This window comes from Barbatula barbatula (genome assembly GCF_947034865.1).
Source record: "Barbatula barbatula genome assembly, chromosome: 10".
In the NCBI taxonomy this organism is placed as follows: Eukaryota; Metazoa; Chordata; class Actinopteri; order Cypriniformes; family Nemacheilidae; genus Barbatula; species Barbatula barbatula.
Window position 1 is genome coordinate 17490181 of NC_136773.1, and position 24355 is coordinate 17514535.

The following is a 24355-nucleotide window of genomic DNA, read 5'->3' on the forward strand; positions in this document are numbered from 1 at the left end:
TGAGCTGCCCTATCAACAACAACTGCCAGTCATATAAATAATTCAGTGATCTCTGACCAGGCCAGTTTTGCTCCTATTAGTCTTGGTTATGAGAACATAAGAACGGAGCAGATCTTTACCGCGGAGTCTGGGGTAGGGGCACGGGAGGCTAACTATAGATTGTCCCATCAGCTCTATGTGTGGAGTTGGAGAGCTGTGCTGGAGTTAGTTTATTGCGCAAAATCTGGCGGTGCTTAACTTTAAATATGATGTGATATGTGTATGGGATACTACAAGAAATCCAGATATTAAGGTAAGCTTTAATAATTTATAATGAAATATTTAACACCGCCATAGTGTTTTGCTGCCGTTGACATTTTGCTTCCACCGCAATTCACACCTAGACAAGTCACATTTGGTTTGATTTAATTCGCTCTATTGCGCTTTGCCATGAAACATACTTTTGGAATTTGGACTGTTAAGCCTTTAATAGGTTATTTAAGGCGCATGAAAGTGCAGGATGGCTCGTACCCTGTGTGAACTACATTGAATTATTAATTTTGAAGTGTATTGGAAATTTATTTCAGAAAGGAATGTCAGAAACTTCGATCACGTTGATGTAATTAGTGGTTTGTGAATTCACACAGTTGGGCTTTAATTGGCAGTGATTGTGAGGAGCAGGGACTGCATGGGTTACTTAATTGGAGCCTGAGTGATGGTGGTAATGGCTCATTTGTTTGCCTGTGTGCAGTGAGGGACCCCTCATAATGACCTGTGCGGAGGGAACCGTGGTGGGGGGGAAAGGTGCGAGATTAATAGTGCTACCTCGCTTTGTACAACACTGCAATAATGTTCCTCAGATGATTCTTCCGGCATGTTCCTTCTGTGCATGAAGTAGATCGAATTCTAATGAAGCCTCGTGTTTTTGCATGTCACTAATCTAGATTAATATGCATGAATTCCTGGGTTTGTGTTGTGCACTTCAACATGTTTTAGAAGTTTTTGTATAACCCTGAAGAATCATTTTAGTGTCAAACCCAACTACCTTTTCCCTGGCTATATTTTTGACGATTTGTCTATATTTAATAAAGAAAGCTGATTATGAAAACACGAATGGATGTCTACAGAGTAATCCACTATTTTCGACTAAAATTTGGAGCCAGATGATTCAAAATTTGCAGCATCATTATTTTCTTTTTCTTTTACACCAAGATCGATATGTCTGTTAGAAGAACCTGTTGACTTTAGTGAGCCCATATTTGGTTTTAATTGTACCCAAATTCAGAGTTCCATATTGAACTAACAGATCCATATTGAGTTCCCTATATATATATGCACTCATATGTGTGTGTATATATGTGTATATATATATATAGGATTGCATTCCATATATGGCCTTAATAATACAGAAGCCAAAAGACAGTTTTGTCAAAAACCTGAATCTTTCATTCTTCTAGGGGCGGTTTCCCGACAGGGATTAGTCTAAACCAGGACTAGGCCTTAGTTAAATTAGGACATTTAAGTAGTTTTTGCAAACATGCCTTACAAAATAACATTACTTGTCTGTATTTTGAGACAACACAATGGCACTGATGTATTTAACGTTTATTGTACTATAGGACTAATATTAATCTGGAAAACCACTCCCTAGTGTTACAGGGCACAAGACATTTGTAGTTACTTTAAGTTATTTAAACTGTACTATTCCATGTAATACAATGATTGCTTAAGCTAACATATTATACTAATAGACTTAAATCTTCGTATGATTGTTTTTTTATACAATACGCTTGTATTTTTTATTTTATGCTAGCTAACCTGAACTAATAATAATGATTATTAGCATTTATCGATTTGAATTAATGTTAATTTCAGCATTTACTAATAATTTTTTAATCAAAAGCTGTAACTGGAAACATGAATTAAGGCATGGTGAATGTTGGCAATAACTAACAATAACAAATATTATAATAAATGCTGATAAACTATGCTAAATGTTTGTTCATTTCAGCTAATGCATCTATTAAATACCAACTTATTGTAGCTAAAAATGTTAATGATGCTTCTATTTTTTAAAGGAATTTTCACCAGTCACTTTCAATTTAGCTCAAAAAGTTGATAATGATAACTATTTTGGAACAATTGTGACCTACACATTTTTTTATATTATTTGTATTTACCCTGTAAATTTGACTACTCTGTTAATCAGGAAATAGATGGCATTTAATATTTTGCCTTTCATATTGAAAATGTCGTGTTTCATTTAAGTACACTCAGAACCCAACCACTGTGTTAACCCATGTTAGGTTGCTTCAACCCAAAATGCTGGGTTGTTGTGTCAAAACATTTTCTGGGTTAATTTAACCCAACAACTGGGTTTGCCCATTTTTGAACGAATGCTGAGTTGAGAAAACTGTAATTTACGAGTGTATTTATTTTCTCTAGTTGAGTTGGCACAGAATGACCCTCCAGCATTTCTAAAGACTTCTCTATGTGTGGTGCTCAAGGACAGTGTTAAGGAGGACTTTGCAATGAATTGAGCATATATATTTAATAGTCTTCGTTGGGTAGATTGAATGAATATGTCAACCCTTTAAAGCCAGGAAGACATCAACCTTATCCTTAGTCTTTTAAGTACCCCAATCATGAAGCCATATTTCACACACTCGTGTCATGATGATAGGTTTTTACTTCCCTGATGATGACGCAGTGGCAACAGTTCATCTTAATAAACCATAATAATACAGATCTGACCTTGAAAAAGTCAAAGTTTAGGAAAAAAGACATCATCATGTGTCCCGGAAATGTCGTGTTTCAGTCAAATTGTCAAGATTGGCCTCCACATTGAGGGACACCATTGATCAGTCGTCTAGTTCGTTTCTTTCTTCCACCGGACATTTAGATTTAGATGCATTTGTCTGGCCTACAAGGACTGAGCAAAGATGGACAGCTTCACTTAAATCAAGTCTGAAGTAAATGTGCCGAAGCTGATCCGGGTGTGTATTTTGTGCTCAAAGCTCATTAATAATGATTCGCCGAATGGAGGAGAGAGTCACCCGTAGCACGGGTTCGGAAAGCCGAATAATGCTTTTCTTCTCCCTCCGCTCTCTTGTCGGTTTCACACACCACTTATCCGAAGACATCTGGGACGGGCTTCCGATCCGCACCAGTCTTTCGTGTCCTCGGACGCTGACACCAAATAAATGAAGACACAGAATGGACTTGGATGTTCGGAGTTGGAAGGGCGACGGCTGAGGTGTGAAACCACTGAGCTGTAAAATTGCCCTGGCAGCCATGCTGTTGTTTCAGCAGTTCACGGCAAGCTGCCTCCCTCCCGGCTCACATCCCTGTTTCCTTTCTTCCTTGTCACTCTCTTCTCTTCACACAGGTCTTCCGCTTTATAAAGCAATAACCGATCGCCTTGTTTCGCATGCATTACTGCGGGGCGCTGCAACTGGACCCTTAGAGCTATTCCCCTTTCTCAATTTCATATGTGTAGGCTAAGCGTGAAGGTGTTTCATATACAACCGTATCACTGCCTTACTCATTGACGCAACGCTAATTTGTTCTAATTTGCCAGATGACATGCACCAAATGCATATGATCCTATTATAATGTGAGAAGTCACAGGGAAAGTAATTGACTGGGATTGAGCTCGGTAGGATCCTGATGGGGGGGAGGTTCGGAAATGAGTGTCCCCTGCTGTTGCTCTCTGACCGAGGTAGTGGGATGCTGGTCTTGTGCCTTGAGTGGGTTTGAAAATTATGACAATACAAAGACTAGTCAATAACTTGTGTTTTAGTCATTATCAGAGAGTTACCGAAAAAGGAAACATAAACAAATGTATTTGTGGCTTTAATGTGACCTTATTGACATCTGATTTTATTGTGATTAATTAAGCCTATTTTCCACTTCATGTCTCTTTCAGGCTCGAATAGAGATCGTGGCACAGCATTGAGTTCAAGAAAAATTTACTTAGAATAAATCTAATTAATAGTGTGGCACTTGCTGTGTTTGACATGAGAAAGGGTGTGCAATGCTGAAAACGAATGAACACAAGGTACATTAACAAGCAGTATGCTGTTATATATAGCCCTCATTAATGTTCCTCTTTTTTTTGCTTTCAACTTCAAGCAATCAAACAATTGTTCACTGCTTTTTTGCACTTGCTCTCAAGCAAAGTTCTCTGTTGATTTGTTATGTTTTACGTGGGCTGAGGCGTTACACCATTACAGCGCTGTACTGTATCTGTCCTGTTGTCTAATGAAAATGAACAAATTGGCACTAAATACAGGTGTATACATGGTCTTAATGGTTTGTGATCTTATTACTCAAACCGCTGTTGGAAACCACATCACATTTGCAGTGTGAACAGTAATGTGGTGTGTCACATACAGCACCAACACACTTGTCAACCCACGTGCTAAAGCAAAGGTTACATTACCTTACCATTATAAAGTTTGAAAAGCACATTCTAAAGATACATTTTTGTTGCCTGATATCAACATGCAGAGACAAATCCAGTGAAGCTTGCACGTTTCTTATGTACTGTGATATCAGCATGCAGTGACACACAGATATTAAAGTGTAGTATGTATAGAGTATCACAAGAGTTAGATGGAGGCTTTAGATGGCACACAGCATGCCTGAGGAGACAAAGTTTGCATCATTTCCTGCATAAACGGGTTAAATAAGATCAGGATGAGGAGACTGTCCCATCTCACGTAGTTCTGTCCTGGGGTGTAGGATGTTGATAAGAAAAGGTTATAGTGATAAAGAATGACGTTAAGATTAGCAGGCTGTAACTGGACTCGGTGATGGCGCGGGAAGCAACATTGTTTGATTTATGAGCGTTGTGATGATCAGTGGTCGCCACATGAATAATCCATGTGCCCAGAATTAAGTTCCAAAAATGACGTTTTCTCTCGGCTGATCTAACAGATCGGCTTATCTGTAGATTTTATTTGTTTGCCCTGCGACTGTGGTGAATATTGTTAGGATTTGAAAAGCCCTAAGGCATTCCTTGAGACGAAGGTTTGCTAAGATTGTTTGTTAATATATTTATTGATTTAAAGATATCAGTGGTAAACACACACACGCACACTAGATCAGATAGATCGCGGAAGAGAATGCCTGACCAATTTAACAGATCATGGCCTTCTTAATGGCGCATGTTTCCTAATAAGAAGGTTATCTTCAGTAGTCCGATACTACAGGGTCACAAACACTGTGAGGGTGAACTTATTGTTTTTCGAAAACTCACAAATTATAACCACATGATTTTTTTGGGGTCTGGATTGCTGTTTAAGCCCCTTTTCAGTAACATGATAACATGACATTTATATTTCTTAATAATGTAATTTATAGCAGAATCAGAATTATGTCTTTATATCAAAAAATTATTTTTGTTTTAGCTTTGTACAGTTTTATATCTTTATAATAAGGCAGACATATAAATCATAAGGCAAGCACATGGATTTTGCACTTTGTCATGGTTATTTGGCACATTTTCTAAAAGGAACGCTGACAAGCTTCTTGCTGCTATTGTATCATTGACACTGAATATGCTTTTTGCACGCACATACATTTAATTCAGAATACATATTATGCAAAATTTGATATTCGTATTCGACTGTGGTGTTTAAAAGATTTAAACATTTGCAATCTCCTATTGTATCAAATGTGATGCATAGTCAGGGATATAAAAAAATAAAGTATGTTTCTTGGTTTGCCTGTTATTTATGCATTCTAATTTTAGAGTTAGAAACCTTGGAATTATAAGGACCTTCCTCAGCGATTATCTGGCATATTTGTCATTGTTTATTTACATATTCTTATTAGGTGAGAACTTATTTACATTCTGTGTTTTTCTTTTCTTTTTAATGTTATGTTGTTTTCATTACGTGTTTTTTTTTATTTTGGGGCTCAATATCTCTCTATAATATCAACTTCTCAGAATGCAGATATAACCTTATGAATCCATTGTGGTGAATTGAAAACACCTATTATGCAGAAGCTAGTTCTGTTAATAAAATCAATCGCTACTGAAATTCCCATGATCCGTTATTTAGTACAAGTATCTTGTCAGCAGATTCAGTCTGATCCTTCAATTCAAAGTCCGAAATCGCATTAGTTTCACAATGATTATATGTAAATGGACACAGGCTTCTCCTAAATGAAGATAGAGATAAATAACCAAAGCATGGTGACACGCTGACATAAACTTAAGATGTGGTCACGACTCCAGTGTGAATAGATGGCTTGATTTTACTTTATCGTTGCAAGAGCTGCCAGCAGACCCATAACATCAGTCACTCATGGGCTCAGATGCTGGGGATCAGGGAATTGGTTGGTTAATTGCATTGAGCTCTAATACGTGCGTGTCTTGAATCATGTCAACGTCTCCTTTGGTTGACAGGGTGGGAGCACTGAGAGTATTTTAAATGCTCCTTTTCCTCCCAAGAATCTGGACCACAGACTGGTAAGGCAGCACCATCTGCATTTCACATATTTTATTTACACGAAACTATGTCTCTCTGAACTACAACACTCCAGTGTTGAATCTCTCTTTTGTGTATCTCGCAGCCTAAAACAAATGCTCCCTGGCGCGCAGAATAAAAGAAACCAACAAATACTTTGAGTTTGAGGAACAAAATGTTTAGTGTGTGAAATACAGATAACCAGAGACAATGTACCGTGTTGTTTCTATTGTGAATGCTGGGCAGGCAGAAGAGAGGACAAGTACATACCACTGCCGACCATATTGATCGGAGTTGTAAGGTATTGTTCTATGTGTACGGACTTCGTAATGAGAAATAAAATGATGTGGCGCCATATATTAGTTCCTCGGTCTGAGGTGAAATACTCTCGCTTACCCATTTATATAATCCTTGTCATGTAATGCTGAAATACATGCCAACAGGAGAGCATAATGCATTTTGCCGTTCACTTACGCTAAGCTGTTTATCTAAGGGGTCTTATACCAACATCAATCCAGAAGCAATGAAGTGTGATTGAAGGCTGCTGTTTTTAAACTAATAGTATTTGATTAATAGTGATTCAATTAACCTCCAACCATTTTCCATGACTTAACACTTCGGGTGTTCGGATTGCGATGCTGAAAAATGTACCACCATCTCCGTCAGTGTAATCCGAAGTCTGCCGATAGAAAGATAAAAGCACACTGCGGCATTTCATTTGTATTATTTACAGAGTTAGCTGCTTTCAAATGGAAATTCCACTTTCAGTTCATTCTAACTCTCACCTTTCATTCAGTTAGCTTTCAATTACACACTTCATTATGTTCTGTAATGAGTCCAGTGATGTGTCTATACATTCGACCCCTGAGGGCCTCATTGGGGTAATATATGCCATCTCATTTTGCACCCCTAGGCTTGTTGCCGCTAATAAACAAAGGAATTCGAACGTGGTTGTGCGTAGAATTTCCCCTCAGGATTCTTCTTAAAAAAATCCATCTTGTGTAAATCCAATGGAACATGAGCAGGCTGTGAGCAGTGAGTCATGGGTTATTGCACCTCCTTCACATCTCAGTTCGTAACCGATATGTCTTTGCATGGAAGGGCTGAGGTTGGAAACGCTTCATGTAGGTACGCGAACGCAGGAACGCAAATGCTTGGCCAGCGCATTGTCTGGTTGAGCGCGCTTAACGAAATTTCTAACGTTGGTCTGGTGGTACCTAACCTCAATCCTCAAAGGGTTAATGGAGTTTTCTTGAAATGCCTATATCATTAAGTGAATGTAATTCTAGTAGCTTGCATATTCGAGTTTGTGTGTCTGTTGACTGTTAATCTGCATTCACATACTCTCATAAAGTATGCTGAACTCTGACTGCTGAACTCTAGTTCCTGTCTACCGCACAGTGGTAGTAGAGGTCACTACCAGACATCCTGTCGCATCCACTGTGCCTTTAACTTGTCTCCCTGCACTCTGTCTGTTCCACTCCGTGTCCTCGCCTGCGGCTTTCCGCCGGGCCTCTTCTGCATCTGAAGGGGAAAAAGAATAAATAATGAATCCGGATGACAATAAAGAAAAAGCTTTGACAACTTTTGTTTGCATCTGTAGTGTATTCTTTTTTTCAACTCGTCCTGAACCCCGGAGAGCGACCTTTGGCCAGACGTGGGCATGATGCAAATCCGCCTAATGAGACTGAGGAACATAAGGCCCCTAGTTAGACCCGGTGGTACTTGTCATTGTGTCGTTAATGGCCGCGAATAGTTCGTACTCTTTTGCTATTGTTGAGGATGCTCTTGTGGCACTTGCTGGAAGATAAGAGGCAATGACAATCGGTACACTTAAGGTAATGTAAGCTCTCACCCTTGTGTGTTAGCAGGAGGTGAATGAGTCCGATGTTTCATCCCCTCCAGACACGAGGTGCGGTTTAGATTTAATATGAGGGATTTAGCAGCTGTTGCACTGGGGATCCCCTAATGTCTGATTCTCCCGAGTCCTTTCCCTGAGAGTCTATCGTCTCTCCTTCCTGCGTCTTTCTTTCTTTTATTTCTCTTTGGACCTTTTATTTGCTCTCTTGTTCCAAACACTCACTGTTATCTCTTCTTTCTCCCAGGTGCCCTCATTTTGCTTTGAGTCTGATTATCCGTGCGTCTCGTCTCCAGCTCATCTGTGTCTGGTTGTCTGGTTCAGGCGAGCAGTGATCTTCCACAGCAGATATCTCCAGGGACTGCGGATAGTGGTCTGAGGTGAGTCCAACCAGGATCCGGCCTCAATCCTCCTGTCTCCACTCGTTCAGAATCAACTTTACGCCAGTCAGGTCCACATAGCTTTAATTCTTAGAAATCAGTGTTCATTAGAGTCACCTGCACTTCAAGAGGAAGCACAGAATAATTTGATGTCAGATGCCTCATTACGGTACTCTACTTAAAGCCATGAGAACAGTACGATCTTTTCATGCTCAAGAGTCACTGCAGGCCTGTGGGGAAAACAGAGAGCCGCAGATGCATTTTGATTAAAGGCCAAGTGATCTTACAGTGAAAAAATCAGTAATTCATAATGCATAGAATTCACTTCCCCGGAAAAGGTCTGATCATTCCTTAAATATTATTGCTTTTGCCATCTGGATATGAGGAGTCGCTTTGCTTTACTCATATTTTATTGATGTCGCTTACTGTCGATTTAGTTACTGTCATGCCTTAGAATTGGTCTTGATTAAAGGGTTGGAGAATGGAGACATATTCTGTACTTATGAATGTGACCAGTCAAAATGATCTGTTAAACAAACATACAATACTGACAGCATCTAAAATGCCAACCTTGTCATAAACAACTTTAGAGATCTACAAATCTGTTTTAGTTCAAAGAATGTTAATATTATTGTTTTTATATGAAGTTTTGTTTATGATTTGATATACGTTTAAAAATAATATATTTTTTGTAAAGCAAAATGATATGTTTTTCATGTTATTTTACACCCATACAATAAAATACAATTAAATAAATTAAGTAAAATTGTATTTTCTACAACATATTCTTATATTTCTAAAGACTGCACGCACACACAGACACAGAGAAGTGAAATATGCATTATTTTAACATTGTTAACTTTTATAATCCATGATGAATTACATTGTTGCATAAAAACTGCAATTTACAGTACTTTTATTAGTCCCATTTAGATTTTATTTATAAATTGCCATTCAAATATTATGCATACAAGGTATTAGCCTGTAGATGCTGTCAATAAGGGGTGATAGTGGTATTGTACCCAGAGTCTCACCACATTTACCATGTAGTTGCCCAGTTTACTGTCAAATAGAAATGAGATCATCCTCATCTAACATCCAGACTATAATATTAGCATTCACTACAGGAAATGGCTGTTTTTACAGTTCAGCAGCACATTATGATAACACTCCGTAATGGAGATATCTCACAGCTGGAGGAATCCTGGGTAGAAATCCCATGCAGTAAAGGATAGCTGCACAAATTACCTTTTTTTGCAGAAATGAACATGGCTTCAATCTTCGCTTTTGAATGACATGTTATGCAGTGGAAGGGAAAGAGATATTGATTTTCTCTCGCACACGAATGACCTGTGAACACCTTTCAATGGCCCCTGATTGGCAAGTGTGTGAAAGCCCATGTTATTAAACACAGCGTGCATTCTTTGAAAGATGTGTTAACGGGTAAGTCCTACATGCGATGCTGTCCAGTACAGAAACCCAATAAGGAATAATAGCATGTTGATTTTTTTTGTCTAAATGTCATTGCAACACGCTCGCTTACACCTGAAGTTCATTGGTTGCAACGTGTTTCCTTACTGTAAGATGGATCAGGTAGAGAATTTTCACGCAGCTTTAGAATGCGGTTGCAGATCCTGTTTTAGTTGCGTTTACACACCCTTCGGCTATTGTTAATGAAAATTCTAGTAACTCATGAGCTGCGTGTCATCTGAACGTTTGGGATTCAGTCCTTGTCTTCAAACGGACCTACTTTCTGTGAGTTCTGTAAGATGACAGACTCTATATTCATTTAATATAAAACAAAAGCATTCTCAGCCACTCTCGGTTAATTAAGATTTGACGGATGAAGTCACAACTCGATTAGATTTGTTTATTACATAACTCAATTGTGATCAAAATTACGGCTTTAATGGGTGAAGCCATGTTTTCCTTTCGTCATCATAGTTGACTAGAACAGAAAGAGGAGTGAAGCTTTACGTATAATACATTTCTGTAGCCACTGAGAGTTGCCCACAATCAAGCAGAGCTCTTTCACTTGTGTCCTTCTACAACACCCCCTGCAGTTGAACATAATCGGTGATTTCATGCCTCACAAGCGCGTGTTTGTGTAGTGTGTCATTCATGTGCCCTTCTACATCTGTCACTGTCGTGTCAATTCATCACACTCGTGCTCATCTCCCATCATGAGTCTAATGAAATATCTTGACAATTTAACGAATGGTCCACCCTGTGTGGTCCCCAAAATAGTTTTTCATAAGCGTCACGGTACTAATATCCTGAGCTACCCCTTAAGTGTTACAAGACACACACAAACAAGCTTGCACATACTGGGATGTGCATTGTGACTACAGTGGCTGATCAATTACCCAAATACGCACATACAGAATGCCTGCATTGGACAGCAAGTCCAATTCTTCTTTAAAAGTCAGACTTCACACTTTTCACAATAGTGCAAGCGGTCCAATTTAGAAGAAGGATAAAGGACAAAGTGTCCTTGTCTTTTTCTTTCTCTGTCTTACTTTTTTTCTCACTGTCATTCTCTCAGGAGGAGTCATGGGGCCGGTACGGGCCTACCCATTAGCCCTGCCTGTGCTGACTGTTCTGAGCCTCATTATCAGTGTGTGGAGCCTCAACCCAGATGACCCTAATGTCTGCAGCCACTGGGAGAGGTGAGAGGGGGGCACTCTCTAGTGTTAAACTCCGTTTTACCTTCCATTAATCTATTTCAGGAGTCACACTGTGTAGGTATGCTTCACCAACAGCCCAAAAATCGATTTTGACCAAAAGAGAGACCGATCGTAACAGTGCGTTGGATTATTTGATATTGTTGCTTGAGTACTATAATGAGTTTTGCCAACATTTGTTGTTTTAATAAGTGTACAGGATTTTCCATTTATTTCCCTGATGGTTATAATTTAATTTTAACAAAATTGACAAAATAGATAGTTTAAATCTGATTACATCACCCACGTGAGTGCCCATTCTATATTAATTCTATATTGTTGCTTAGCAACTGTGAATGTTTATTCCATTAGTTATTAACAAACACTCATTGAACAGTAGTTTTTTTAGGATAATGCTTTTGCCGCTGTTTTATTAAAAGGATACTTCACCCAAAAATGAATTCTGTCATCATTTACTCACCTTTAAATAAATGAGTCAGAAGTTTTTGGAAGAATGCTTATGTGCAAACAGATTTTGCCCCCCATTGACTGTAGCATATAGCACGACAAATTACTTTTTTTTTCGTTCTTTCGAACACAAAAGAAGACATTTTGAAAAATGTAGGACGGCAAACAGTTCTTGAGCACTTTTGACTACCATTGTCTTTTGTCCTACTGTGGTAGTCAATGGGGGGCAAAATCTATCGGTTTACAAGCATTCTTCCATATTTCTTTCTCTGTGTAAGTAACTCGAAGGTGAGTTAATGATGACAGAATTTTCATTTTTGGGTGTAGTATCCCTTTAAAGCAATACACCCGAGTTTACTTTGTGCCTAAGAAAACCCCTTACTCATAGTAAACTCACATTTAATGCACAACCTCTTGTGGTTTATTGCTTAATTGTACAATTTAAACAATTTGGTTTTTTTTACAGGTTGTTGTGTCTCCAGAGTTACTAGCCGAAAATGTTATGCAAGCATCATATAAAGCTGGACATATTAAGTTGTTTTGCAGAAAAAAGAAAAGATTAATAGTTGTTTTTTATGGTTTTATATACAGTATTTAATGGGACATTGTGATGAAAGGTTACTTCCTGTAGAAGTCATTTGTTACATGGTCCACCAGTAGTGCAACACACAAAATGCGTATTTCAGCTCAATCTATGTCCTTTGAAGGTTTAGAGGATTGTTGTATTGACTATATTCACTTTAAATGGGACAGCTAAAGGATTGTGTTTGGAAGTCTTGATTTGGTTACACATGCGTACAAGTATTAGGTTCAGTCACTAAATACCCAGACCAATATTGATGTTTTTATTATCAACCTTGTTGTGTGTGCGTGTGTGGTTGTTTGTGTTTAGAAGGAAAAGTAGGGATAAATAAAATAAAAAAGTAGGGATATGCAGAACAGCATACAATTGACCAGAACAATCTGTTTTGACTGACCCTGTTGCCTGAAAAATGATTATTTGTAAAGGGTATTATCAGTTATGAAAAATATGCAGGAACTATTGCCTGTGCAGAGGGGAGGAGTGAGGGCTACAGAGATAAATGTGGTTTAGCCCCACGGAAAAATTATATATTGGACCTTTTATGACATTTTATTGGCAACTATTATGAAGTGGATGAGACAAGATATTTTATTTAACACTGATATTATTTGAAAATAGGTAGACTTAGAATATGTTTATCAGGAGCAAGACAACTATTTGCATATTATAAATTAATGTTGAGATACATTTTTAAATAGAACCATAACAATGGGATTTATTATAAAATTGATTGGATCTGTAGGGGATATTGAGGTTATTGCAATATTATTTTCTCTCCAAATTTGTATAGGCACAAAGCTTAACGTATGTAATAGTTTTTTGTTACCATGACTGCAGGAAAAAATGGTTTTACAATGAAAAAACAATGTTGCTGTACTGTACTGTCGTAAGCATACAGTTGTCACAATGGGATCTTGACACTAAACGGTCTGTTATAGATTTTTCAGATCAGAAATAAATATGCCATAAATATACCTAACAAAAATGGTTCAAACCATATAACAAGATACACTGTAAATCTCTTCTTGATCTTTCTCTCTCTCTCTCAGCTATGCAGTGACCGTTCAGGAGTCCTACGCCCATCCTTTTGACCAGATCTACTACACAAGGTGCACCGACATCCTCAACTGGTTTAAATGCACCAGACACAGGTGAACATGACCTGACCTTTAATCTGTTGTACTTACTATTTGATGCCATGGTAACCAGCAGCACTCTCCCAGTAGGCTTATAAAAATCAAGGTGTCGGAAGAGATGCTGATGTGCCAGTGTCTTTATTACGGGGTGTTAATGTTACCAGCAGTGAGTGTAGTGGTCAGAGCTGCGATGGAAATGGCCGCTTGACTGTCATCAGACATTACATTGGTTTAATTGCTACATTAAAGACTTTATCGTCAGTGTCCTGGCTAAAAGCTGCTCGCCCAGTGAGTCACAGTGCTGAATCTAGCATTCAGAAGGGAAATGTCCTTCAGCTAACACAGAAACTTTGCCTTAACTCATTTTAATTATGTTTATTCCTCCCTTTCCACCTCCTTAACATGCAGCTCTGGGGTGTAGCTCGGATTAAACACAGAGAGCAAAGCTAATGGCAGCCAGCTGCATGTCATAATGTCCTTGTTTCTATGTCCTTGCGGAGTTCACCTGCCAGGTTATTGATGTTCATACTTTCCTTTGTGCCTGTGTTTTCTATCGCAGGACCAGCTACAAGACAGCGTACCGGCGCGGAGTGAGGACCATGTACCGCCGTCGCTCGCAATGCTGCCCCGGTTACTTTGAAAGTGGAGACTTGTGTGTCCGTGAGTGCCTTTCTCATTTCGCTCACTTATTTTCTCCTAAATCAGGGCAGTCCAATTTCTCTTTTTTCCAAGTGGTTATCAGCACAATAAATGCATTCATCCGCTGGAGCAATGCCCTCTTATGCCTTGAACTCTGCACCTCCCTTCCTCTAGAGACATTCATCAAAATCGCAAACATCTTTTGAGGCGTTTTTGCAACTTATATCAGGCATAATTTGCTCCTTTCATTACTGTTCCAGCTCATATTGGGTTTGCTCATATATTCAGTTTTAATACTGCCAGTACGCCATTACAACACTGTTAATGGCATTCAGATATCCCTCCTTTTAAGACTAAAATCTTGAGTGATTCACTGCAAATATATTGTCCTAATTCTTCCCGTCCCAAAGATAATACGCTAATTAAGAAAATAACTTTCATTGGCTGGGCTTGGAATGATGGATTTGCGATCATTTTTATTAGAAATGACTTCATCATTTGAGCTACTTCATGGTGTTTTCGCCAAGATTATAAGATTATATTTCACCAAGGCTTTTGGTGCTTTCTTCATGCTTTTTTTTATGGGATATCAAATCTGAAAACACAATATCAAATCATTAAACACAACAACAATTCGGGAAACAAAATAACAAGTCGGAAACCACATCGACAAGTCAGAAAACACAACGACAAACCAGTCAAACCGTTGAAGGTAGGTACTTTGTTGGATTGGGATAGCTACTGCTGATTGGATGAAACTCCTGTCAATCAAGGTTCAATTGAGGTTGCGAATTGCAACCAACGGCTTACTCCACTGCTCCATCGAAGCACTAGGGTGCTGACACGGAACTAAGATTTAGTTACGTTTCACTTCTTTGCCGAAGGAGAAATATATTGAAGTGTGCTGTGACAAAAGAGCGCATTTCGTAATGTACAAGTGAAAAAATGTATATAAATATAATAATAGGGGGTATGTTATTGTTGGACACTAAAAGGTTCGCCGGAATGTTTCCTTTCATGTGCATTGGGTTAGATAATTCTCCTATGCCTGGTTTCACAGACGATGCTTGAGGCTAATCCCAGACTAAAATGTAAATTTAAGATGTCTTGACTGAAAATACCTTGCAATGACATATCTTATATATGTAGATGCCATTGTTTTGTCTCAAGATTCACACCAGCAATGTTTTTTTTCTAAGGCAATTTAAAAACGCTAATTAAATACTAAAGCCTAGTGCTGTCTTAATCTATACCTTGTCTGTCAAACCAGGCTTTAAGGGCAGAAAATAAGGCCTTGTCCCTGTATAAGAATTAAAGTAAGCAAAACTTTGCTTTTATGGTGCATTCTGGGATTTCTAGAAAGCGTATGTTTCAATGCACTGGAGCAATTTAGACAATGACACAGTTTTGGAAATGGCATCCAAACTCCCCGGCATCACACTTTCTCCTGAACTAGACCTGATTGAGACACACCATCGTATTCCCCTCATGTTCCTTTCGTGCCTTTTCATGCATTCTATGAGAACTGCGAACTGATGATGGGAGAACTCAAGTGTAGTTTACTTAACAATGTGAACAAAAATGAGATGAAACCAAAGAAGAACAAAATCATATGAACATCTCGATTTTTTTCTAAAATTCTACCATTCTTTTTAATTCTAAATTCATCTTAAAACTATGAAAAGACCAAAATAACTGAATACCTTACATATTCTCCGTACCGTTATTGTGTAGGCCAGACTCATTATCGTCTAATGTGCTATAATCACGAGTGAGCGAATTCTATCAGACCTTTGCTCGCATGGTTCAGCGGTTGTTTGACAATATGCAAAATCCTCAGCATGAAAGGACCTCGAACAGGACCGTGTCAAGGTGATGATGTAAATGACAGTCTTACCAAGCTCCAGGGAGGGGATAAAAATCAACACACGTAGCATTACGGCAAATGGGATTTGATGCCCTCACAGCTACTCTGTGTTTTCATAAAGAGGTGGGACAAGCTTTCTGATGGATGTCTGTTCAGTGTGGTCCTGGGTGGACAGTTTTTCTTTTGCCTGTAGGATTAAGTACTGTAACAGGGGCTGCATTGCCAAAAACTGCATAAGACCTGATGAAGCCTGCAGTTGTATTTTCATGCTCCGCATGCGCAAAGTTATGATTAAGAGTGAAGCAAATGTATTCCACCCCAAGTCTATGTCCACTCTTAAAGCATTCTGACGTTAATAAGCATTATGTCATGTAATCTTTCTCCCTGTGCGTTTTAATTGGACCTCTGTGAAAATGTAAGAAATTAACAGCCTACATTAAGTCCTGATATGGGCCACTGTGATATCTAGCTCTGCAGGAATCATAAAACTGATCCTCGGTTTAGTAATATGAAGAAAAGACGATAAGCCGCAGACAGCGCAGATGACGGAGATGCCGATTGCAAACTGGCGATGCTTTTATATGAAGTCATACTAATTCATCATTTATTTCATTGTAATTTTGCTGAATCGAAGATAATTATCGTGAAGCGAGACATTGAGACTCAGCCATTGTACCACCATTGTTATGTCAAGGGCCAAACGGTCTAAAGTCATTTACATACGCCATTGAAAACAGGTATTATGATCCAAGGACATTAGGTCTTTCATTTTACTGTTTTACACCTTGTCCTTGTGTCAAACGTTATGTAATTGACGTGTTTTATCAAACAACTCGCAATCCAGTTTTACCAGCCACTGTCTGTGCTGTTAAAGCAATGTGGGGAATTGCACCCAGCACAAATTATTTTGGCTTTGCTTGTGCCCTCACCTGAATTGCATTGCATGATTCATTTAGTGAAGGTGCTAAAACAAGAAATAAAATGAATTCTTTAATTACTGTTTGTCACATTTGACTGAAAATTTGAGCAATAATGACCTGAAAATATGAGGAATAAGGACCTAAAATTTTTTTAAATGAATAAAAAAACCTCAACTTTTAGATCAACAGTCTGTTCAGCAGATGTTGCCTTTTAGTGACTAAATGTCAATGGTAGAAAGAAGAAGGTTTCAACAATGACAACAAGAATTTTTCTATGGTTGAATGAGAGTGACCATGGTGTGTTGAAGATAAAAATGATCTCATTTTTTTGTCCTTATTGAGTGGGATTGAGGCCAGCTCTATCTGTAGCCTGAAGGCACCACTAACATCCATGGGATTAGGTGCAGCTGGGATAGGGATCAGTTTTGACATTGCCTCCCTCCACTCAGACAATGACTATAATCAATAATATTCTCATTACCGCACAATAGCCGCAACAATTTCATGTTAACTGTTGTTGCTGCAATGAAACCATGCCATCTGTGGAGATGTTAGCATAATTTTTCCCTCAGTGACCTAATCCTGTGTGTTTATTGCTACTTCTCTACTGTTGTCCAGTAAAAGGAGAACCTCTTGGCTCTACATAGTGGATGGAAACCAGGCTTTGTAAAATTCTGGCTGAGATCTGATTGGATGAGCCTTGTTTGTCCAGACATATATACAAACACATGACCGCACATCAATTGATTCTATACATTGTTATTGTATGTATATTGCTTAGGCAATACCTGGAGCCAAAGGCTATTGAAGATTATTTTAGTTTTTCTAAGGGATGCACTGAAGTTTCGGTCGTCTGAAACGCATCGGAAACGCAACAAACTCTTTACATAAATTTAGATGTAAATGACGAGCAGATTGATCTGTCAATAACTGATGGCGTAGTTTTCAGTAGCTCTTGGACGTTCATGTGGCACGTGCTGCACTGAAGCGCATTTATGACATGACCACTGTTTTGCCAGTTCATTTAAGTTATTGTGTACCGTATATAAACTCTTTGTATTATCGAGTGCTGCTGAATTTGTAATTTGACTAGTAATATGCATATAATAGTTCTAGATCTTGATATTATTTAGATAATAGGTGAAAAGGGTAAAAATTCAATTATGCTGCAAAGAAATAAAGAATAATATATTTAGTATGGATTCAAATGTTATGTCCAACTGTGGGGTTTTTAGTGTGTTAAAAGTCTAATGTTAATCAAGTATTGAACCTAAAAAAGATACATTTTCTGTTTCGGTGTAGAATTTTCATTTTCTTGCATCGCTAGTTTTATTATGAATTATTGATGATGATTATACAATTTTAGTTTGGTTTTTGAGAACTATAGAATAGCAGAACATTTTTAGAATTCTTGGGAGATAGATATTGAGTAGAAAATGTATTATTAACATTAATAGTTGTAATTATATATCCTTTTCTTATGATACTGTATATACACATAGACTTTTTGAGTTTGACCATTGTTGGCCTTCGACTAGCAAATAAAATAAAGTGTATGTTCGAGTACTCCACTTACATTGTGATGTGTGGATCTGCAGGTAGTTCTTTTCCCTGTCTGTGTTCATGTGAATAATCCTTTTGCTTTCACTGGCAGGATAAAGAGCTTTGTAGAACTAGATATGTTCACCACAAGACAAAAGAAGGCATTCAAATTATTTTCATTACATGAATGTTGATCTTTGCTTTTTTTTCTTCCATTTGAGCCCCTCTGATTTAATCCTCTCGTATGCCTTTTATCAGCTGCTTTTTGTAATATCACTCCCTCTGTTGCAATATTAGCCATATGGTTAAGTCATGATTGGCTTAGACCAGTATAGTTTCATTGCGTTTGAACTATGTGTACAGCCACGTGTGTTTAAACATGTGTGCGCATCAGAAATCCCAACTGTGTCAGTGAGTGTCTATTGGACTCTGTGCGTGTAGCAGCTGGTTGGCCTTCAAAAATTAAAAGATTTCTTAATAATTTGGTGCTTGAAAGCAGCTGTGTTTTTCAAGTGTGGGTTGTGCGTTAAAGTTGAGGCAGATCTTGCACATAATGTACTGAGATGAAATGACTTTACTTTGCAGAAGGAAAACCTACACAGAGCCAAATCAGTTTATACCATCTGGTCAGAAGACTCTCAAATATTTAGCAATGCAGTATTGATGAAGCTAGACTTATTGCTGGAGATGCTCTAATAAAGTCCTATGCACCAGTCTGAAGTTTTGGATTTAATGTTGGGTTTAGTGATCATACAGAGAATGTGAAGCTGACATCACAGCCCATGTTGCAGTGGCGCCGGCATCTTGGGAGGATCATACTCCACTGCTATTATTGTTTTGATATGTACCATTGTTTTGTTTGATATATGGATAAATCAATAGTTTTCTGAACGACTCTGCATAATGCTATTGCAGTTTTTAAAATAGGTCGGTCTCCCTACCATAGTTATATTTCCTAAGCAAACAAGAAAACGAAACACTGCATTGAACGCACTAGCAGTGATCCTCCCAAGATGGCACAACATTCAACAGCGTGACGTAGCTTCACATTGTCTATTGCGTTTTGTCAGCATTTGATTTCAGTTTTTCTATGTGCATATGTTAAGATATAAAAAATGGAACAACTTCTGGGTTTTAATTGATTGACTGATTGTCAAGAAGCATGTTTAAATCTGAATATTCAGTATGATAATGCATAACAATTACAATTAGCCCCATTGTTACATGGTATGATAACGTCATTGTGTAATGAGTTAGATTAGCCTTTTATCAAAATGAAAGCCTTCATTTTTCACCCGAGCTGGCAGACATAGACTTTTTGTGTAGAAGGAGGAAGATTCACTGAATTTTAATTAAAACGCAGGACCTATTTTCTCAAGCATTATAGACACGTACGTCAATTCAGCTATGGGGTGAAGGTGCCTTTTTCCTTTCACCTACAGTACATTACAATAAAATAATTTTAATTTCCCGAAAAGATGGGACAAATGATCATTTCTTCTCTGGTGTCTGATCAGAAATCGCTGATTGTAAAAAAATCAATTATTTCATCACTAAGTTTTGTAACCTTGCCTCTGCGGCGTTGCATAGCTACATTGATTTCAGGAAGTCAAATTGATGTCTTTGTCAGCACAAAACACTAAGGGTTTTGCTTTTTCGTAAGCCAGAGGAGAACTGGCACGTTTGAATATCAGGTTCTCAGGTCCTGTGTAAATCCATACTGCATTATTTGCCAGTGGCAGGTTTAGCATTTTCTCTGTGTGGAGCATTTCTGCAGTAAGCAACATCCTCTGGGTATTCGGGATTCTCCCACCCCCCATCTCATTCCTGTGCTTGTGCAGTGAGGGGCTGGTCATAGGCTGAATAAGTGATAATCTATAGCCATGCTGGCCAGGAATGGGGCAAGTCCTGCTCCATCTTTTACCCACTGCCGCCAGCTTTAGTGAGTGCCAGCATCAAAACAAGCAGGCGTATTAATTCACTTTTATGAGCATCATTCATTTGTATACACAATATTTGTTCTATCTGTTCCGAAAGGCTGCACCTAAGCCAAACAAGACAGCACTGTGTTATTGTCTTCATACAACATTTCTAACATTTATAAGGAACTTGATGCATTCTGATTTACTGTATACTAAATGCATAAAATCGTATACTTTTCAGAAATCAGAAATTAATCTTGCACCCATTCCTTAAAGTATAAATGCATATAAATGAAAAGAGATTATCATATTCAAAACATTACGTGTATGCAGCTTTTCTACTTTTACCAGAGTAAGCCTCTGTTCCCGTGGTGTTGACATTTAAGATGTGTGTCATACTTTTGGCTCCTGTGAACGTGACAGAACTTGAAAAATGGTTTTGAGTGGGACGTTTGTGGTGTAAAGGCGAACACAGTAGGTTGAAGTACTAAAAAAACCTGAAAATACTAAAAATCAATTCGTTCTCTCTGAATTTATTTATTCAAATTAGCAAAGTGCTGATAAAAAAACTATATAAGAAGTAGAATTTATAACAAACTTTGATTTTGTGTATATCAAGGTTAAAGTGACAGTTTACCCCAAAAATTTAATTTTTTAACATTTACTTGGTTACCAACATTCTTAAAAATATCTCCTTTTGTATTCTGTGGAAGAAAGAAAGTCATACAGGTTTGGAACGACAAGAGGGTTAGTAAATGATGACAGAATTTTTCTTTTCTGGGTGAGCTATCCTTTTAAGATTATGAATGACTTCTCTCACATTCCCAATAGAATCGTAATACATGCATTCGGTGGACAAGATAAATGGTTTGTCATCATGTTTCGTTTATCAGTTTTCTTTCAACAAAATGGATGACCAGCCTTATTACTCTGCGCTTATGAAAGAAGCATCATAAACATATTCCATGGTCAAAGATAAGGCATCTCACCCTTTTTTCTATCCTCATGCTAAAAGTACATGCTCTCCTCCGCTCTTACTTTGAGAGTAACTGCAGATTCCAATCAAAGAAGACTATTCCAGAAGCTTTGGGGCCAACTGTTTCCTTACTCGGATAAGAGCCTGTCGCTCAGAGTCCTGCTGGCCAGGTGACCTTCACTACCTCAGGCATTTTTCATGCTTTACGCCTATACAGTATATCATCTCTCTAATTCATCTTTTCACCAATCTACTGTCCTGCTGAACAAGGTCCGCGTAGGTCATTATAATACTTCCCAATCTAAATATCTGACTGAATGTAAGGAACTAGACCGGAATACTAATGCAACGGACTATCAATTTGACGCTGTGTTTTTCAATAGGAATGATCAAGAAAACTGCACACTTCGTAAACGGCACGGAGGCTGGCCGGCACTGCGTTCGAGCATTGTGGCAAAGTGCAGCCTGATCAAATTTGGAGGGATTTACAGCTTGTTGCCTTGCGGCTGTGGGTGCTTACGTCTGCTCGTTTGGCACAGAGCAACCGGTTCATGTGATAAACTGAGATGTTGACCAAGGACTCAGTCTCTTAGGAAATCGTTTAGTGCGGTCGAGGGGAACATTTTAAAGGTGCAGCTCTAAGAAAGGCTTTGGTAACAGCTGTGGTATGGAGGCATAGGTGACGGCCATCTTTGGAAAATGGCCAGTCTGGTCATTATCTGCTATATCGGTACATCAGCAGACATTTGAGGTCGGCTAAATTATGCATTGCGGGAGGTTTGGGCAGCAGTAGTCTGTATAGCATCCTGATCTCATTCACATTGTTTTCTTATGCAAGACCAGAACGCTTATTTTTATGGGTAATGATATCACCAAACATCTTGTAAAGTGTATTATTAGTATACTTTTGTCATATTTAAGGCTCTCTTTTCTCTCTCTCTCTCTCTCTGATAGCTCGATGTACTGAGGAGTGCGCCCATGGTCGTTGTGTATCTCCGGATACGTGTCAGTGTGAGCCGGGCTGGGGAGGACTGGACTGCTCCAGTGGTGAGTTCACTCTCTCATTAACTCTGAGAGCACAGTTCACTTCATTAAGGGCCTTTCGCTCTCACATAGTTAATGGCTGCGCCAGTCCCTAGACGCCACTGCAAAGTTGCTGTGTTTTTCACTTATCCCCTTCCCTTTCATTCACAGCCTAGCTTTACAGTGTTATGACCATGCGTGACTACTGCAAAGTAATTACCCGTAAACCTGCAAATCACGGAGGTCAGATGTATTGTGGCCTTGCTGTATAGGCCTTTTGTGTACTGTAAAAAACTGAGCTGAAACTTACTCTTGATCTGTAAGTTTGTACATTAACTGGATACTCCACGTTATTCCAAAATATATGTTATGGCCTGGCGAGAAACGCCTTGAAGCATTGAACAGCCCAAGAGCTCTGTCAAATCACTTGGAGCGCCAAGCAGGCCACGTGAAACTAAATTACTATGACCTTCTCGGAAGTGTTTAAAGTGGTTTAAAAAGTATAAAAGTGCCCCCTTGCTTTGGACAACTTATGTTCACTTTTCAGACTGCGGCGTGCTCTGTACTCTCTGCCTTTTTTAATGGAAACAATTTATTTAACTAACAGCTTTCACAGAGAATCCTTTCTGTGCACAGTGTAAAGACCTAAACTCATCTAAAACGAAATTTGTTGTTGACTGTTGTCAATTTTTATGGATTTTATTGATTAGCTGCTGTAGGTGTGGTAAATACACAACGGTCAGGGTGATGGATGACAGACGGAGAAATGAATGGATGAATAGATGGATGGATGGGTGGAAAGCTGGGTTGACGGAATGTCTTTTTTCGTTTCAGTATTTGACGAAATGGGCTTTATCATAATTAGAATGATAAGCACAGGGTGAAATAAGTCTGCATCTGAAAAACAGACTGTCATTGGTTGTTTAGAATGAATTGGTTAGGAGGCCTTTAACTCGGAGGCTGAAATGTTGAGGGACAAAAAGGAAAACCATCAATATTCACTATCTAATCAACTAAATGGTGATGGCTTAAGAATCTGCCCAAAGAGAGAAAAATAGGCTTATGGTTGAGGGAGATAGGAATATTGACTTGTTTAATATTTATGTTGGGAGGAACTTAAAGGAGGAGGAAAAACAAACCATATGTCTGTAGTGTCCAAGAAAGATAGGAAAGCAGACCTTTTGATCTTTGACCATAAATGGGTATTTGACAAATACACCGTAAATGTGCCAGCAAAAATGTAGAAAAAAACTAGAACGTATGTTTTATATTATGATTATTTATATTAATAATTTAAAATATATTATTAACAGTTTTCTTTTATTTTGGCTATGTCACAGTATACAGCACATGCACTGTATTTTTGTCAACTATCCAAGTATTAACATGTGACTAAATGTAAATGTAGCATGTTGTTGTTAAGCATGTGCGTACAAAGCGTCAGCTGATCAAAATGTTTTTTCTAAAGCAGTGATATGTTCCGTTGACTTGTACATGATGACCACACAAATTCATGTTGATCTGAAATCCCTATGTCACATTGTGCTGATGTCTCGCGTTATGTGTGAACAGACAAATTGCTTATCGCTGAAGACTTCAGTGATGTCACGCCTGTAAGAACACGCTCCTTTCTGTCTCAGTTAGTCAGTGATGTACAGCCATTGTCAATAAACATGACACCAGACATGCTGATCTTCTGATTCAAGACGCATGTTTTGACCCACTTTGTTACATTTTCCGGTGCGTCTGTACCACTTGGTTGTGGTTCACTAACTGCCACATATTTGCCAATGAATGATGGATGCAGAAGGCTGCGTATGGATCTATGGGCCTTTTCATTAACAAAGGAGCCATTTCATGATTACCAACAGTCTGTAAATCACCAGCTTTCTGAGGAATCGGCCACAGCAGAGGAGACGC

General features: G+C 38.5%; 1 protein-coding gene across 1 annotated transcript in view; it reads left to right on the forward strand.

The window, feature by feature from the left end:
* Positions 1 to 24355, forward strand: part of megf11 (multiple EGF-like-domains 11) — a 93044-nt gene that overhangs the window by 9284 nt on the left and 59405 nt on the right. Inside the window, exons 2-6 of the mRNA XM_079465583.1 lie at positions 8564 to 8696; positions 11242 to 11365; positions 13460 to 13561; positions 14106 to 14206; positions 22367 to 22459. Coding sequence (XP_079321709.1) covers positions 11250 to 11365; positions 13460 to 13561; positions 14106 to 14206; positions 22367 to 22459 — 412 coding nt within the window. The 5' untranslated portion in view covers positions 8564 to 8696; positions 11242 to 11249. The remainder of the gene's footprint in view (positions 1 to 8563; positions 8697 to 11241; positions 11366 to 13459; positions 13562 to 14105; positions 14207 to 22366; positions 22460 to 24355) is intronic.